The sequence below is a fragment of the Haliotis rufescens genome, unplaced genomic scaffold (assembly GCF_023055435.1).
Source record: "Haliotis rufescens isolate VD_foot unplaced genomic scaffold, xgHalRufe1.0.p SCAF_35, whole genome shotgun sequence".
In the NCBI taxonomy this organism is placed as follows: Eukaryota; Metazoa; Mollusca; class Gastropoda; order Lepetellida; family Haliotidae; genus Haliotis; species Haliotis rufescens.
Window position 1 is genome coordinate 4,292,530 of NW_025964057.1, and position 19,450 is coordinate 4,311,979.

General features: G+C 43.4%; 1 protein-coding gene across 1 annotated transcript in view; it reads left to right on the forward strand.

Moving 5' to 3' along the window:
* Nucleotides 1-19,450, forward strand: part of LOC124125253 (CRAL-TRIO domain-containing protein C3H8.02-like) — a 70,435-nt gene that overhangs the window by 33,201 nt on the left and 17,784 nt on the right. Inside the window, exon 3 of the mRNA XM_048381010.1 lies at nt 15,224-15,250. Within this exon, the coding sequence (XP_048236967.1) occupies nt 15,224-15,250 (27 nt within the window). The remainder of the gene's footprint in view (nt 1-15,223; nt 15,251-19,450) is intronic.

Consider the following 19,450-nt stretch of genomic DNA (forward strand, 5'->3'; position numbering starts at 1 on the left):
AGATTGTATGGATTCAGTCATAAAGCCTATAACTGTCATTCGGAATACCCCGTGTTAAATGTTTTTGAGTTTGCATGATCAGAAATCACATTCCGACTGTCACTTTCATGATCTTGTTAGTGATGCTCTGATTGGTCGGATGAAAGGTCGTTCTGACGTGACCCGTGATGGAATGTCCTCAGATCTTTGTTTAGCGATAACTAAGATCTGATTTTAATGAGATTGTTGTAAACCTTTCTTTCATTGAAACTGAACGGCTGAGACGTATTAGAGAGCTGGCCTGTTGGGGGGATATGTAGCATTACTGGTGTTTCTCCTGTCTGGGCCCTGCCCCACCCTGAAGCACATGGGTGTCTCCTTAGGCGAATGACTGTTTGAAATGTGCCTCTGTTCACCCAGCAGTGAATGGGTACCAGGTAGGATGAGATGGCAATGTGGTTCTTAACCTTCTTGCACCTAACAGGCAACTTGGGTTGTATACTCCCCAGGGAACTGAGAATGATTCGTGAGTGCACACTGATCGAGTGACCGGAGTAACAATAGCGCTTTGAGCCTGCCCCTGAATGGTGTGGAAATATGCGCAATATAAATGGCCTCATTATTATTATGATGATGATGATGATGATGATTATGTAGAGATTAAGAGATAATTGCAGCAAAGAGGGTTTGGGTGATCCTGGCACAGTCAGGCTGGTTAAGCTCATCTTCAGCTCAGGGCCCTTGCCCCTTTTACACGCAGCCCAGATAGCGAATGGGACTTCTCAGGCCTATTCCAAAGAATTTTGTATTTATCATTTTCCATGACGCCCTCAACATATTCCGGGTCGTACCATGGATTGACCTCTGTGTCAAAACCACAAGCCCTGTGTTTGTGCCAAAGCTGGGCATCCACTGACAATGTGTTGGTCAGTCTCATTAAATTCATTACATAATCTACATTTCATATTTACATTTTGATGCAAAATCACACATTGACAGTTTCGAGTGGGAAGTGACTAGTCCTGAGCAGCAAAGAGAAAGTCTTCTGTTTCACTTTTCAGGCATCATTATTGTTACAATGGTGCTCAGATTTAATCATGAAAAGAAACTTTCATTTTTAGGAATATCCCACTGATTTGTACAGATGAGGATATCAGCACTCTCTGCCAGGCTGTGTGATTTTATGATCTGCCATTGTTGGTAATTCTTCAAAAATGAAATATGTATCTCAGAAACTGCTTGAATCAAATGCAGTGCTGCTTTACATAAATGTTCCTTTGAACAATTGCTCAAATCACAGGAATATGTCTTTGAGAACTCACGGTCACCTCCAACATGACACAGCCACAGTCACACCTCACCAACTTTAGGACTTATGATATCAGGGTGTGCACCTCACGGTCATACTCTTTTCACATCTGAAACTTGTCATCAAGAAAGCTCATCAAACACAACTTGAAGAAATCAGTGGTAAATTATTCCACCAAGTATTGACCTGTGTCTATGGATGGCATCATGCAGGGAACACAGGGTGTGGTAGTCGGACATCAGCTATGCAACATCTCTGACACCTTGCTGGCCGACATTTGACAGGCCACTCTGCTCAATGCTCAGATATCGACTTCCATCGGAGAAACAGACGCTGAGGCCAACCATGTTATTCTCATCACAAGGCAGAAAAATATGATTGGTTCTTATAATAACTGTTGATATCGTCAAGTGGTGTCTGGTGTTTAGTCCACCCACGTACAGCCCTGGCCCAGATTATGCATGTGCTACTTCTGGAGGTAATCCGGGCACTTCCTCTAGGAACAGACACACAGGCTTTTAGCTGATGAATATCGGGGTTTATGTATGATAAACATTGGTGATTACGTCAATCACTGTGATGATGTGATGATGACCTGTTACTGATGTGGTGAGGCAGGTGGTGGAGAGGCTGCCATGTTCTATGTGGACACCACCACTCAGCTGAGCACGTTAATAACCAATGTTGTGTTTCTTCATTGAGATCATAGAAAATAATCAAGAAAGTAATACCAGTCGTTAAAAATGAGAAGTGACTTAATTAAAAGACAGGTTCATGATTCATGTTTCATTGTTTTTTGCAATTACTTCAAATATATTTAATTAATTGATCAAATTAATTACTACAGTAAAGATGTTACAACTATGTATATTGATATACTGTATATATCAGTAGTTATTATTTAAATAAGGAAGGTTGTCTGAAGACATGTTTTTGATTTGGGTGATTTTTCTGAATACTGGTAACATGAAAGAATTCCCTGAAATTGTTTGAAATTCAGCAGGGTGAAGAAACATCAGGCACACTGCCTTGGAGTAGTTGGTTTATTGGCTTGTGCTAAACTCTATCAGTTGCACGGATAATGTTTTCTGTCATGGGAATATCTTGGCCAATCTATAAGCACACTTGGACTGCCTTGCTCAATCCATCACGCACTTGGAGAGTCCCTCCACATGCAGCTTTCTGATCAGGCAGGGCTGTGCTGGGGTATTGTTCATAAATAACTCAGGCACAATCAACTGTAGTGAACGCTGGGAAGCTGTGGTAGTTTAACAATGGCAAGATCCATGTAAAGAGGGGACGTTTGTAGCAACCTTTTAGAAATAACTTCCATTGACCAAGAGGGGCAGTCACAGTCACAGATGTATGTACAGTCACAGATGTATGTACAGTCACAGATGTATGTACAGTCACAGATATATCTATTGTCACTATCTTCGATAGAACGCCAGATGGCGCTGCAATTTGTAACACATTCCGAGTTTAATCGGCTTGTTCCCCAGTGTATATGATAACTTCATGCCGAGGTGCAAACATCACAGCCAGCTGATTGTTTAATATCGTTATGTCGTAAATTACTGACATCCGCCATCTTCTGTATCACTGTTGACAGTCACTGTAGATCTGAGAACACAAGAGGCTGTTAATCTCCCATGTCAATGCAGCAGTCTCAGGATACACTTGATCACAGTTGTGTAATTGACTCTAATGCTGTGCGGGGATGTTCTGTTTGGGTACACTGCTAGCAACACACAGCTAGCAACACACAGCATGCAATGGACACTTGAATCCCACTGATCCAAACACTGCTAGCAACACACAGCATGCAATGGACACTTGAATCCCACTGATCCACAGACTGCTAGCAACACACAGCATGCAATGGACACTTGAATCCCACTGATCCACAGACTGCTAGCAACACACAGCATGCAATGGACACTTGAATCCCACTGATCCACAGACTGCTAGCAACACACAGCATGCAATGGACACTTGAATCCCACTGATCCACAGACTGCTAACAACACACAGCATGCAATGGACACTTGAATCCCACTGATCCACAGACTGCTAGCAACACACAGCATGCAATGGACACTTGAATCCCACTGATCCACAGACTGCTAGCAACACACAGCATGCAATGGACACTTGAATCCCACTGATCCACACACTGCTAGCAACACACAGCATGCAATGGACACTTGAATCCCACTGATCCACAGACTGCTAGCAACACACAGCATGCAATGGACACTTGAATCCCACTGATCCACAGACTGCTAGCAACACACAGCATGCAATGGACACTTGAATCCCACTGATCCACACACTGCTAGCAACACACAGCATGCAATGGACACTTGAATCCCACTGATCCACACACTGCTAACAACACACAGCATGCAATGGACACTTGAATCCCACTGATCCACAGACTGCTAGCAACACACAGCATGCAATGGACACTTGAATCCCACTGATCCACAGACTGCTAGCAACACACAACACGTAATGGACACTTGAATCCAACTGATCCACAGACTGCTAGCAACACACAGCATGCAATGGACACTTGAATCCCACTGATCCACAGACTGCTAGCAACACACAGCATGCAATGGACACTTGAATCCCACTGATCCACGGACTGCTAGCAACACACAGCATGCAATGGACACTTGAATCCCACTGATCCACAGACTGCTAGCAACACACAGCATGCAATGGACACTTGAATCCCACTGATCCACGGACTGCTAGCAACACACAGCATGCAATGGACACTTGAATCCCACTGATCCACACACTGCTAGCAACACACAGCATGCAATGGACACTTGAATCACACTGATCCACAGACTGCTAACAACACACAGCATGCAATGGACACTTGAATCCCACTGATCCACAGACTGCTAGCAACACACAGCATGCAATGGACACTTGAATCCCACTGATCCACAGACTGCTAACAACACACAGCATGCAATGGACACTTGAATCACACTGATCCACAGACTGCTAACAACACACAGCATGCAATGGACACTTGAATCCCACTGATCCACAGACTGCTAACAACACACAGCATGCAATGGACACTTGAATCCCACTGATCCACAGACTGCTAGCAACACACAGCATGCAATGGACACTTGAATCCCACTGATCCACACACCGCTAACAACACACAGCATGCAATGGACACTTGAATCCCACTGATCCACAGACTGCTAACAACACACAGCATGCAATGGACACTTGAATCTCACTGATCCACAGACTGCTAGCAACACACAGCATGCAATGGACACTTGAATCCCACTGATCCACAGACTGCTAGCAACACACAGCATGCAATGGACACTTGAATCCCACTGATCAACAGACTGCTAACAACACACAGCATGCAATGGACACTTGAATCCCACTGATCCACAGACTGCTAGCAACACACAGCATGCAATGGACACTTGAATCCCACTGATCCACAGACTGCTAACAACACACAGCATGCAATGGACACTTGAATCCCACTGATCCACAGACTGCTAGCAACACACAGCATGCAATGGACACTTGAATCCCACTGATCCACAGACTGCTAGCAACACACAGCATGCAATGGACACTTGAATCCCACTGATCCACACACTGCTAACAACACACAGCATGCAATGGACACTTGAATCCCACTGATCCACAGACTGCTAGCAACACACAGCATGCAATGGACACTTGAATCCCACTGATCCACACACCGCTAACAACACACAGCATGCAATGGACACTTGAATCCCACTGATCCACAGACTGCTAGCAACACACAGCATGCAATGGACACTTGAATCCCACTGATCCACAGACTGCTAGCAACACACAGCATGCAATGGACACTTGAATCCCACTGATCCACACACCGCTAACAACACACAACATGCAATGGACACTTGAATCCCACTGATCCACAGACTGCTAGCAACACACAGCATGCAATGGACACTTGAATCACACTGATCCACATACTGCTAACAACACACAGCATGCAATGGACACTTGAATCCCACTGATCCACAGACTGCTAGCAACACACAGCATGCAATGGACACTTGAATCCCACTGATCCACAGACTGCTAACAACACACAGCATGCAATGGACACTTGAATTCCACTGATCCACAGACTGCTAGCAACACACAGCATGCAATGGACACTTGAATCCCTCTGATCCACACTTCGCTAACAACACACAGCATGCAATGGACACTTGAATCCCACTGATCCACACACTGCTAGCAACACACAGCATGCAATGGACACTTGAATCCCACTGATCCACACACCGCTAGCAACACACAGCATGCAATGGACACTTGAATCCCACTGATCCACACACCGCTAGCAACACACAGCATGCAATGGACACTTGAATCCCACTGATCCACAGACCACAAGGTTGGGGGAGGGGGGGGGCATTGATTCCTCCGCCTGCTTTCCAGATTCCCAGATTTCCCCTCACATGCCCCCGGACGCTGGAAGGGGGAATTCAGAAATAGATGTAGATTGACAGATTGGAGATTGGAGATATTTGTAGTTGGACTGAGGAGGCTGAGGAGGCTGCCTGGATGAGGATGGCGTCGAGGGCAGTAATAGGATGTGCGGTACAGGAAGTGCTGCTGAGCTAGAGGAGGATGTTATCAGTTGTCAGATGGTATGCATCAATACCTGGGCCAAGCAGAAGAACATTTGCTAAACAGCCAAAGTGATAGAAGAAGATGATACTTATGTGATCAATGTAATTCATTTGAGATTGTTTCTGTTATATAGTGGGAAAAGGTAAGGATGTGGTGATGCTTTTCACTCTGAGGGATTCAACTCTATGACACTTTTATAGCCTGATGGCAGTGGTAGATCTTGGATGTCTAAGGGCTGTAAGGGCTTAGGACAGATGCTTGTCTCTCTCTCTCCATGAGGAGTTCTTCTTCAGAATGACGAGCTGTACAGATCCCTTCCTTCAAATATGAGCCATCCAGGAACGAGATATTGAGATTGTTGTCACACCACTGACATATCCCTCCTTTTTGTTGAGCTGTATTGATTGATGTGTGTATTTATGTTAACCTGATTTATTCTGATAATTAAACCCGTAAGTAGACGGAAACATGCATCTTTCTCCTTTGTTGAGGTTTGGCAGAAACACAGATCAATATTCAAGCTGTATGCATAGAAAGTCCATTAGAACAAGACAAGATGGATAGTTAGTTTGTAGATCAGTATTCAAGCTGTATGCATAGAAAGTCCATTTGAAAAGACAAGATGGATAGTTAGTTTGTAGATCAGTATTCAAGCTGTATGCATAGAAGGTCCATTAGAACAAGACAAGATGGATAGTTAGTTTGTAGATCAATATTCAAGTTGTATCAAGAGAAGGTCCATTAGAACAAGACAAGATGGATAGTTAGTTTGTAGATCAGTATTCAAGTTGTATGCATAGAAGGTCCATTAGAACAAGACAAGATGGATAGTTAGTTTGTAGATCAATATTCAAGTTGTATGCATAGAAGGTCCATTAGAACAAGACAAGATGGATAGTTAGTTTGTAGATCAGTATTCAAGTTGTATGCATAGAAGGTCCATTAGAACAAGACAAGATGGATAGTTAGTTTGTAGATCAATATTCAAGTTGTATGCATAGAAGGTCCATTAGAACAAGACAAGATGGATAGTTAGTTTGTAGATCAGTATTCAAGTTGTATGCATAGAAGGTCCATTAGAACAAGACAAGATGGATAGTTAGTTTGTAGATCAGTATTCTAGCTGTATCAACAGAAGGTCCATTAGAACAAGACAAGATGGATAGTTAGTTTGTAGATCAATATTCAAGTTGTATCAACAGAAGGTCCATTAGAACAAGACAAGATGGATAGTTAGTTTGTAGATCAGTATTGAAGTTGTATCAACAGAAGGTCGATTAGAACATAACAAGATGGATAGTTAGTTTGTAGATCAGTATTGAAGTTGTATCAACAGAAGGTCCATTAGAACAAGACAAGATGGATAGTTAGTTTGTAGATCAATATTCAAGTTGTATCAACAGAAGGTCCATTAGAACAAGACAAGATGGATAGTTAGTTTGTAGATCAATATTCAAGTTGTATGCATAGAAGGTCCATTAGAACAAGACAAGATGGATAGTTAGTTTGTAGATCAGTATTCAAGCCGTATGCATAGAAGGTCCATTAGAACAAGACAAGATGGATAGTTAGTTTGTAGATCAGTTCTAGTTGTATCAACAGAAGGTCCATTAGAACAAGACAAGATGGATAGTTAGTTTGTAGATCAGTATTCAAGTTGTATGCATAGAAGGTCAATTAGAACAAGACAAGATGGATAGTTAGTTTGTAGATCAGTATTCAAGTTGTACCAACAGAAGATCCATTAGAACATAACAAGAAAGATTGCTTGTTACTTAAGGAAAAACGCCATTCCTTGATCCATGGGGCTTTTGTTACAAAGTTTGGTTGCCATAGACACAGTTACATATGTGTCTTCAGAGGTTCAGGATAATTAGCCAAGATTGAAAGCAAATACATTCTGAAGATTACTGAGAAAACAATCCATGCTTGTTGTTACAGGATTGGGTGGTCAGCCTGGCTGATTTGGTTGAAACATGTCATTGTATCTCAATTGCATAGGTCGAGGCTCATGATGTCAATCACTGGATTGTCTTGTCCAGACTCAATAGTTTACAGACCGTTTTCATAAAACTGGAATATTGCTGAATGCAGTGTTTGACAGCAACAAACAAACAAACAAACATCAGGACCAGACTAGATGGATTGCTGGTTTGTGGACAACTATTCAAGGCATGATTACAGATTCAAGTCATGATTACAGAGTGTACAAGATGGATTGCTGGTTTGTGGACAACTATTCAAGTCATGATTACAGAGTGTACAAGATGGATTCTAGTTTGTAGATAAGCAATCAAGTGGTATCTATAGTGTCCTTTAGGACAAGACACGATGGAGTGACAGTGTGTTTGAAGTCTGGCACATTCCGTAGCTTCACAGTTGCTCAGATACCATGAATGTTTAATGTGCTGTGTGTTGTGTACTGAGTTTTGGGAAGATTTGTCCTACAAAGTGTAACAATGATATTTACTCCACCCAATCTTCACTTTGATTTTTCCAGAAATAGTGAGTGAGTGAGTGAGTGAGTGAGTATGGCTTTTTGCCACTTTTAGCAATATTCCAGCCATATTCCAGCAATATCACAGCCAGAAATGGGCTTCACATTTCCAGAAATAGGAAAGATTTGTGCCACTCGGTGTTCTTTTGTTTTTTTAGGCAGGACACTTGTTTGGTCCATTGAGTGAAAAAGAATAAATATTTTTTTTCAAAATGGAGAGAAGACTTGTACTTGTCCTACTGGGCACTTCACACTAGTGTTTTACTGACGCCTTTGAGACAACTTCACACTAGTGTTTTACTGACGCCTGTGAGACAACTTCACACTAGTGTTTTACTGACGCCTTTGAGACAACTTCACACTAGTGTTTTACTGACGCCTGTGAGACAATGGTTGGACAAAGCTTTGATATTGTTGATGTAGTGAAGGCAGAACTGACCAATGACCACTCCATCAGGACCATCAGCCGTGTTGCAGAAATTCTGCCATCATGAAGGAGACAATATTATACAATATCATACATGTGACAAGAGATGTGGTCCTCCATTCCTGTCAGGCACCATTTGGGGACTCCGGGTTAGAACAGGTCCCCAGCAACCTATGCCAGCAGTAGGAGGTGACCAAATAGTTGGAATGTCAGACTCGGTGCCTTGGTTGGCAATGTGTCATCATAGCTCTATTGCAGCGATTGTCGCTCACAATATCATTCACCGAATTGTCTTGGTCCAAGGATGACTATTTGCAGACGGCCATCATATAGCTGGAATATTGCTGCATCTAATGCAGGATGATTGGGCAAAGCAGTTCGTTTTCTTTCATGTCTCTTCTTATTTTTGTTTTCGCTCAATCAAGATGTAGTTTTATGTATGCAAATCAAGAGCCACTGGAAATAAAAGTACAGGATTTATCACATCTGACTATGACATAACTGTGTCGAACTACGATTTGAACCATGGCTCCTTTGGGTAAAGGCAGAGATCAGATAATTGATTGTTTGTTGAAAATCTCTTAGCTAAGAGGAAATGTTTTTTTATATTTAAATTTGACGAAAACGTGAGTTGCCTTAGCAAATGGTGGCTCGTGGTCCTGTGCACAGTGGACAGGGCAGAAATCAGGTGAAATTAAGCAACATCGGTCGCGCAGATGGATGAACGCATTCAGCAGCTTGGCTCCTGAGAGTTTCTAGGACTTCGGTCTTGCCCCACACTGAAGCATATGTAGCAGATGTGGTGTCTCCTTAGGCAAGTGACTTAAATGTGTTCACCCAGCAGTGAATGGGTACCAGGTAGGGTGAGATGGCAATGTGGTGGTTAACCTTCAAGCACCTAGGAGGCAGCTTGGGTTGTATACTCCCCAGGGAGCTGAAAATGATTGAGTTCACATTGATCAAGTGACCAGGGTAATAAAAGCGCTTTGAGCATGCCCCTGAGTGGTGTGGAAATATGCGCAATATAAATGGCCTATTATTACATTCTTGCTGATGACAATGTTACTGCATGGACTACAGTGAATGTACTATCTCACAGAAAAGACATTTCGGAAAGTTGTTTGAAGAAAAATACCACTTTCTACCATGTGTTGGAGATGTCCAGTGAGACATGGAAATATGCAGAGCTGAAGATGTGGAACTTGCAGGGAGCCTGATGGAACTGGTCATGTGAAACATCTGCCTACAACGTATGACCAAAGGTGTAACAAGTAGGGGTATGGCCAAGGCCCAGTCTGACAAGTAGGGGTGTGGCCAAGGCCAAGTCAGACAAGTAGGGGTGTGGCCAAGGCCAAGTCAGACAAGTAGGGGTGTGGCCAAGGCCCAGTCAGACAAGTAGGGCTGTGGCCAAGGCCAAGTCAGACAAGTAGGGGTGTGGCCAAGGCCCAGTCTGACAAGTAGGGGTGTGGCCAAGGCCCAGTCTGACAAGTAGGGGTGTGACCAAGGCCAAGTCAGACAAGTAGGGGTGTGACCAAGGCCAAGTCTGACAAGTAGGGGTGTGACCAAGGCCGAGTCTGACAAGTAGGATTGTGGCCAAGGGCCAGACTGACAAGTAGGGGTGTGGCCAAGGCCCAGTCTGACAAGTAGGGGTGTGGCCAAGGCCCAGTCTGACAAGTAGGGGTGTGGCCAAGGCCCAGTCAGACAAGTAGGGGTGTGGCCAAGGCCCAGTCTGACAAGAAGGGGTGTGACCAAGGCCGAGTCAGACAAGTAGGGGTGTGGCCAAGGCCCAGTCTGACAAGTAGGATTGTGGCCAAGGCCCAGTCTGACAAGTAGGGGTGTGACCAAGGCCCAGTCTGACAAGTAGGGGTGTGACCAAGGCCCAGTCAGACAAGTAGGGCTGTGGCCAAGGCCAAGTCTGACAAGTAGGGGTGTGGCCAAGGCCCAGTCTGACAAGTAGGGGTGTGGCCAAGGCCAAGTCAGACAAGTAGGGGTGTGACCAAGGCCAAGTCAGACAAGAAGGGGTGTGACCAAGGCCGAGTCTGACAAGTAGGATTGTGGCCAAGGGCCAGACTGACAAGTAGGGGTGTGACCAAGGCCCAGTCTGACAAGTAGGGGTGTGGCCAAGGCCCAGTCTGACAAGTAGGGCTGTGGCCAAGGCCCAGTCAGACAAGTAGGGGTGTGGCCAAGGCCCAGTCTGACAAGTAGGGGTGTGGCCAAGGCCCAGTCTGACAAGTAGGGGTGTGGCCAAGGCCCAGTCAGACAAGTAGGGGTGTGGCCAAGGCCCAGTCTGACAAGAAGGGGTGTGACCAAGGCCGAGTCAGACAAGTAGGGGTGTGGCCAAGGCCCAGTCTGACAAGTAGGATTGTGGCCAAGGCCCAGTCTGACAAGTAGGGGTGTGACCAAGGCCCAGTCTGACAAGTAGGGGTGTGACCAAGGCCCAGTCTGACAAGTAGGGGTGTGGCCAAGGCCCAGTCTGACAAGTATGGGTGTGGCCAAGGCCCAGTCTGACAAGTAGGGGTGTGACCAAGGCCCAGTCTGACAAGTAGGGGTGTGGCCAAGGCCCAGTCTGACAAGTAGGGGTGTGGCCAAGGCCCAGTCTGACAAGTAGGGGTGTGGCCAAGGCCCAGTCTGACAAGTAGGGGTGTGGCCAAGGCCCAGTCTGACAAGTAGGGCTGTGGCCAAGGCCAAGTCAGACAAGTAGGGGTGTGGCCAAGGCCCAGTCAGACAAGTAGGGCTGTGGCCAAGGCCCAGTCTGACAAGTAGGGGTGTGGCCAAGGCCCAGTCAGACAAGTAGGGGTGTGGCCAAGGCCCAGTCTGACAAGTAGGGGTGTGGCCAAGGCCAAGTCTGACAAGTAGGGCTGTGGCCAAGGCCCAGTCTGACAAGGAGGGATATGGCCATGGACATGCATTTAATAATCTGAGTTAGCAACGAGCACAGTGCATTTGTGAAGGGGTGACGAAACAGTGCTGAAACTGAAACAGGCGACTATGCATGTCATAACAGACGACTTTGCTTGTCGTAAGAGGCGACTAACGGGATCAGATTGTCAGGCTTGCTGACTTGATTGATGTATGTCATCGAAATTCCAATTGAGTGGATCGATGCTCATGATGTCAGTTACTGGATTGTCTGGTCCACACTTGATTATTTACAGACCACTGTCATATAGCTGGAATATTGCTGAGGGGCAGCGTTAAACAAAAAACAAAAACCAACCCGGACTCCCCACAACCATGCTGAGTGTGGCGACAAACAAACAAACAAACAAACAAAGAATATTTGATGTGTCTTTCACAGTGAAACAAGGCATGGGGCAGGTAGACATTGTCAGTGCTGGGGGCTGCCCCAGAACACTGTGCAGCCGTAGTGTCTGGGGGCAGCCATAGTGTCTGGGGGCAGACGACTGTGATGGCATCACACTCTCCACGGCTTCTCTGTACATAGGTTGTGGCCAACATGGCAGGACAGATCAGATCAATTAGCAAGTATTGCTTCAATTAGCCTTATTCCCACTGGACAGGACATAATCCTCACAGCTGATGGTAATAGCAGTGTTATACTGCTTCAGGGCCCTGTCCTACTGCTTGTCAGCCCTTACTGTGGATATGTAATACATGTACTTAGTACCTTCAGCCATCTGTCCCATCTGACCATGCTTTATTTTAAAAGGGAAGTATGTGAAATGTGGTCCCAGCGTCGCAGGTGACTGGCCCTAATCATGTATAGGTAGTATTTGCACCTGTTTCCTGCTGTGCTGTAATAATTACTATGTAGTTGAACGTACTGAACCATGCAGAGAAATGTTGTAGTTCTTGAAAGGAGTTGCACACCAGGGGTCCGGAAACCGTCATATGCGCCGGACATGTCCTATTGGGAATCTCAAATGTCCGTTTTAAAATATTGCTTACCGGACATTTTAAAAAGTATTGTCCGGACATTCTTAAATTTTGACCGGACATGATCAACAGTTAGGACTGAGCAGTTTCTGTCTGCAGTTGCAACACAATGAAGATTAACTACACTGACAAGCTTTGTTTGTTTTGATTGCTGTAAATACATCGTACCTACATGATAGTCCAATCGGTCAATCACTGTAATAGGCAATAAACTGAGTTGACACTGATTAACCGAGGATTAATTACTGAGAACATCTTGTTAATTTGAGTGAAAGGTGTTTACAACTGTACATTAATACCTTGCATCATCGATGTACCTCATTATCCTCGCAATGCTACGATGCGTAACCTCAGACAAGAAACGAAAGAGTGACGACAGCCAGTCGACCGATGCAGATCAGTCGAACGGATCTGCCAAACCCTCAAAGTCTGGACGATCATTTTGTAAGTCGTGGCTAACGACTTTCACTTGGTTGACATACAATGAGGATTTGCAGATTTTATTGTTTTCAGTAGCTAGTCGTATATTGAATCTTGATTGACCGCCATTTTGCTTTCTCGGACGATCGATATCCAATTTTTTTATGGTCAATAATTAAGTACAGATGAAAAAAGTATTCAAATAACTATTGCTACCAACGATATTTTAGTATTTGTGATTAAATTATCTGTCTTGTTTTTAAAAAAATCTTTAGTTTAAAAAAAAACTTTTCCCGTGAAGTCACGTGATAACCAAATATGGGATAATAGTCTCGATCCAAATGTTACAACGCGTACACTTGAGCAGACTCATGAATATAACTCATGAATATTAATTAGACCGTTCACTACGTTAACAGATCGTTGTTATAACAGAAACAAACGTTTCCATGTAAATCTAAAATGATATTATTTGTTATTAATTGTCCGGTGAATTAAACAATTTAAATTGAAACAATTCATAATTCATCATATTATGAATACGTAAACTTGTAATGTGTGTGAAAAGTCGTACTAAAATACGCTATTTGAAGGGGGCGTGGCCTAAATGCAAATGTCCGATTGGGATTTTAAAATTTCCGGACCCCTGTTGCACACAATGGTGTGAGAATGATGTGTGGGATCTTGGGGGGAGGGGAGGGGGCTGAGTTGTCTGGACTTTTCTATGTGATGTGAACCAACATATGTTTGGATCTACTCTGAGAGAAAAACATAAACTTCAGCGTGTCATGTGATCAGGAATGTGTGTGTGTGTGCTTGTATTACCCGGCACTAATGTTGTTGTATTAGCGCTAGCCCACTGTGGCACCATGTTGCAGTTTAACATGAATACCCCACTAAGACACAGTGTACTGACATCGAGCTGACCAGTTTAACATGAATACCCCACTAAGACACAGTGTACTGACATCGAGCTGACCAGTTTAACATGAATACCCCACTTAGACACAGTGTACTGACATCGAGCTGACCAGTTTAACATGAATACCCCACTAAGACACAGTGTACTGACATCGAGCTGACCAGTTTAACATGAATACCCCACTAAGACACAGTGTACTGACATCGAGCTGACCAGTTTAACATGAATACCCCACTTAGACACAGTGTACTGACATCGAGCTGACCAGTTTAACATGAATACCCCACTAAGACACAGTGTACTGACATCGAGCTGACCAGTTTAACATGAATACCCCACTAAGACACAGTGTACTGACATCGAGCTGACCAGTTTAACATGAATACCCCACTAAGACACCGTGTATTGACATTGAGCTGACCAGTTTAACATGAATACCCCACTAAGACACCGTGTACTGACATCGAGCTGACCAGTTTAACATGAATACCCCACTAAGAAACAGTATACGGACATCGAGCTGACCAGTTTAACATGAATACCCCACTAAGACACAGTGTACTGACATCGAGCTGACCAGTTTAACATGAATACCCCACTTAGACACAGTATACTGACATCGAGCTGACCAGTTTAACATGAATACCCCACTTAGACACAGTGTACTGACATCGAGCTGACCAGTTTAACATGAATACCCCACTTAGACACAGTGTACTGACATCGAGCTGACCAGTTTAACATGAATACCCCACTAAGACACAGTATACTGACATCGAGCTGACCAGTTTAACATGAATACCCCACTAAGAAACAGTATACTGACATCGAGCTGACCAGTTTAACATGAATACGCCACTAAGACACCGTGTACTGACATCGAGCTGACCAGTCCTTGTTTTAGACCTTTAATGCCGAGAGCAAGGCAGGGTTACAAAACGAACCATCTTTTAATGTTGTTTGGTATGATGCGTCCGGAGATCAAACCACCATATATGTTGTCAATTGTTGTTTTGATAGGCCAGAGTTATAACACTTATAGTATATGTTACCTTCTGATTTTGTATTCAGATTCTGTTTGAAGCAGATCCATCACAGGTAAGTTTAATCCTTTGCACCCGCCTTACTGTCAATTCTTTACATGTCGATAATTTGTATGTGCCTTACTGTCAATCCTTTACATTGACCTTATTGTCGGTCATATGTCATATCTACCTTACTACTCAATCCTGTACATATGGACTCTATTATTGATCCTTTGTATCTGCCTTACTTTCAATCCTTTACATGGACTCTATTTTTGATCCTTTGTATCTGCCTTACTGTCAATCCTTTACATGGACTCTATTTTTGATCCTTTGTATCTGCCTTACTGTCAATCCTTTACATGGACTCTATTTTTGATCCTTTGTATCTGCCTTACTGACAATCCTTTACATGGACTCTCTTTTGATCCTTTGTATCTGCCTTACTGTCAATCCTTTACATAGACTATATTATTGATTCTTTGTATCTGCCTTACTGTCAATCCTTTACATAGACTATATTTTTGATCCTTTGTATCTGCCTTACTGTCAATCCTTTACATAGACTATATTATTGATCCTTTGTAGCTGCCTTACTGTCAATCCTTTACATAGACTATATTGTTGATCCTTTGTATCTGCCCTACTGTCAATCCTTTACATGGACCTTATTGTCGATAATTTGTATCTGCCTTATATCTTACCTGTATGTTGCCTTCAGCTGAACCCTTATATCTATGCTACTGTTATACACTGTATCTGAGTGAAGGACTGTCAATCCCTTTAATCTGCCCAACACTCCGTCCTTCCTTTTATCCTTGATCATGTTCATTTTATCCTATTGCTCCTTAATATCTATTCAGCTGTCCCAAATTAATACATCCCCACTGCCAATCTGAGTTATCTCTTATATCTTCCCTACTGCCAATCTGTGTTATCTCTTATATCTTCCCCAGTGCCATGTTTTCCCCAGTGCCGATCTGAGTTATCTCTTATATCTTCCCTACTGCCAATCTGAGTTATCTCTTATATCTTCCCCAGTGCCAATCTGTGTTATCTCTTATATCTTCCCCAGTGCAAATCTGTGTTATCTCTTATATCTTCCCCAGTGCCAATCTGTGTTATCTCTTATATCTTCCGTAGTGCCAATCTGAGTTATCTCTTATGTCTTCCCCAGTGCCAATCTGTGTTATCTCTCATATCTTCCCTAGTGCCAATCTGTGTTATCTCTCATATCTTCCCTAGTGCCAATCTGTGTTATCTCTCATATCTTTCCCAGTGCCAATCTGTGTTATCTCTTATATCTTCCCCAGTGCCAATCTCTGTTATCTCTTATATCTTCCCTACTGCCAATCTGAGTTATCACTTATGTCTTCCCCAGTGCCAATCTGTGTTATCTCTTATATCTTCCCCAGTGCCAATCTGTGTTATCTCTTATATCTTCCCCAGTGCCAATCTGTGTTATCTCTCATATATTCCGTAGTGCCAATCTGTGTTATCTCTTATGTCTTCCCAAGTGCCAATCTGAGTTATCTCATATCTTCCCCAGTGCCAATCTGTGTTATCTCTTATATCTTCCCTACTGCCAATCTGAGTTATCTCTTATATCTTCCCTGCTGCCAATCTGTGTTATCTCTTATATCTTCCCCAGTGCCAATCTGAGTTTTCTCTTATATCTTCCCTACTGCCAATCTCAGTTATCTCATTTCTTCCCTAGTACCAATCTGTGTTATCTCTTATATCTTCCCCAGTGCCATGTTTTCCCCAGTGCCGATCTGAGTTATCTCATATCTTCCCTAGTGCCAATCTGAGGTATCTCTTATATCTTCCCTACTGCCAATCTGAGTTATCTCTTATATCCTCCCCAGTGCCATGTTTTCCCCAGTGCCGATCTGAGTTATCTCATATCTTCCCTAGTGCCAATCTGAGGTATCTCTTATGTCTTCCCTACTGCCAATCTGAGGTATCTCTTACATCTTCCCTACTGCCAATCTGAGTTATCTCTTATATCCTCCCCAGTGCCATGTTTTCCCCAGTGCCGATCTGAGTTATCTCATATCTTCCCTAGTGCCAATCTGAGTTATCTCTTATATCTTCCCCAGTGCCATGTTTTCCCCAGTGCCGATCTGAGTTATCTCATATCTTCCCTAGTGCCAATCTGAGGTATCTCTTATATCTTCCCTACTGCCAATCTGAGTTATCTCTTATATCCTCCCCAGTGCCATGTTTTCCCCAGTGCCGATCTGAGTTATCTCATATCTTCCCTAGTGCCAATCTGAGTTATCTCTTATATCTTCCCCAGTGCCATGTTTTCCCCAGTGCCGATCTGAGTTATCTCATATCTTCCCTAGTGCCAATCTGAGGTATCTCTTATATCTTCCCTACTGCCAATCTGAGTTATCTCTTATATCCTCCCCAGTGCCATGTTTTCCCCAGTGCCGATCTGAGTTATCTCATATCTTCCCTAGTGCCAATCTGAGTTATCTCTTATATCTTCCCCAGTGCCATGTTTTCCCCAGTGCCGATCTGAGTTATCTCATATCTTCCCTAGTGCCAATCTGTGTTATCTCTTATATCTTCCCCAGTGCCAATCTGTGTTATCTCTCATATATTCCGTAGTGCCAATCTGTGTTATCTCTTATGTCTTCCCAAGTGCCAATCTGAGTTATCTCATATCTTCCCCAGTGCCAATCTGTGTTATCTCTTATATCTTCCCTACTGCCAATCTGAGTTATCTCTTATATCTTCCCTGCTGCCAATCTGTGTTATCTCTTATATCTTCCCCAGTGCCAATCTGAGTTTTCTCTTATATCTTCCCTACTGCCAATCTCAGTTATCTCATTTCTTCCCTAGTACCAATCTGTGTTATCTCTTATATCTTCCCCAGTGCCATGTTTTCCCCAGTGCCGATCTGAGTTATCTCATATCTTCCCTAGTGCCAATCTGAGGTATCTCTTATATCTTCCCTACTGCCAATCTGAGTTATCTCTTATATCCTCCCCAGTGCCATGTTTTCCCCAGTGCCGATCTGAGTTATCTCATATCTTCCCTAGTGCCAATCTGAGGTATCTCTTATGTCTTCCCTACTGCCAATCTGAGGTATCTCTTACATCTTCCCTACTGCCAATCTGAGTTATCTCTTATATCCTCCCCAGTGCCATGTTTTCCCCAGTGCCGATCTGAGTTATCTCATATCTTCCCTAGTGCCAATCTGAGTTATCTCTTATATCTTCCCCAGTGCCATGTTTTCCCCAGTGCCGATCTGAGTTATCTCATATCTTCCCTAGTGCCAATCTGAGGTATCTCTTATATCTTCCCTACTGCCAATCTGAGTTATCTCTTATATCCTCCCCAGTGCCATGTTTTCCCCAGTGCCGATCTGAGTTATCTCATATCTTCCCTAGTGCCAATCTGAGTTATCTCTTATATCTTCCCCAGTGCCATGTTTTCCCCAGTGCCGATCTGAGTTATCTCATATCTTCCCTAGTGCCAATCTGAGGTATCTCTTATATCTTCCCTACTGCCAATCTGAGTTATCTCTTATATCCTCCCCAGTGCCATGTTTTCCCCAGTGCCGATCTGAGTTATCTCATATCTTCCCTAGTGCCAATCTGAGTTATCTCTTATATCTTCCCCAGTGCCATGTTTTCCCCAGTGCCGATCTGAGTTATCTCATATCTTCCCTAGTGCCAATCTGAGGTATCTCTTATATCTTCCCTACTGCCAATCTGAGTTATCTCTTATATCTTCCCCAGTGCCATGTTTTCCCCAGTGCCGATCTGAGTTATCTCTTATATCTTCCCTACTGCCAATCTGAGTTATCTCTTATATCTTCCCCAGTGCCAATCTGTGTTATCTCTTATATCTTCCCTAGTGCCAATCTGAGGTATCTCTTACATCTTCCCTACTGCCAATCTGAGTTATCTCTTATATCTTCCCTACTGCCAATCTGTGTTATCTCTTATATCTTCCCCACTGCCAAACCCTTTATGTCCACCCTTTTGTTTATACTTTATGTCCACCCTTCTGTTTATACTTTATATCCACCCTTCTGTTTATACTTTATATCCAACCTTCTGTTTATACTTTATATCCACACTTCTGTTTATACTTTATATCCACCCTTCTGTTTATACTTTATATCTGCCCTTCTGTTTATAATTTTTATCCACCCTTCTGTTTATACTTTATATCCACCCTTCTGTTTATACTTTATATCCACCCTTCTGTTTATACTTTATATCCACCCTTCTGTTTATACTTTATATCCACA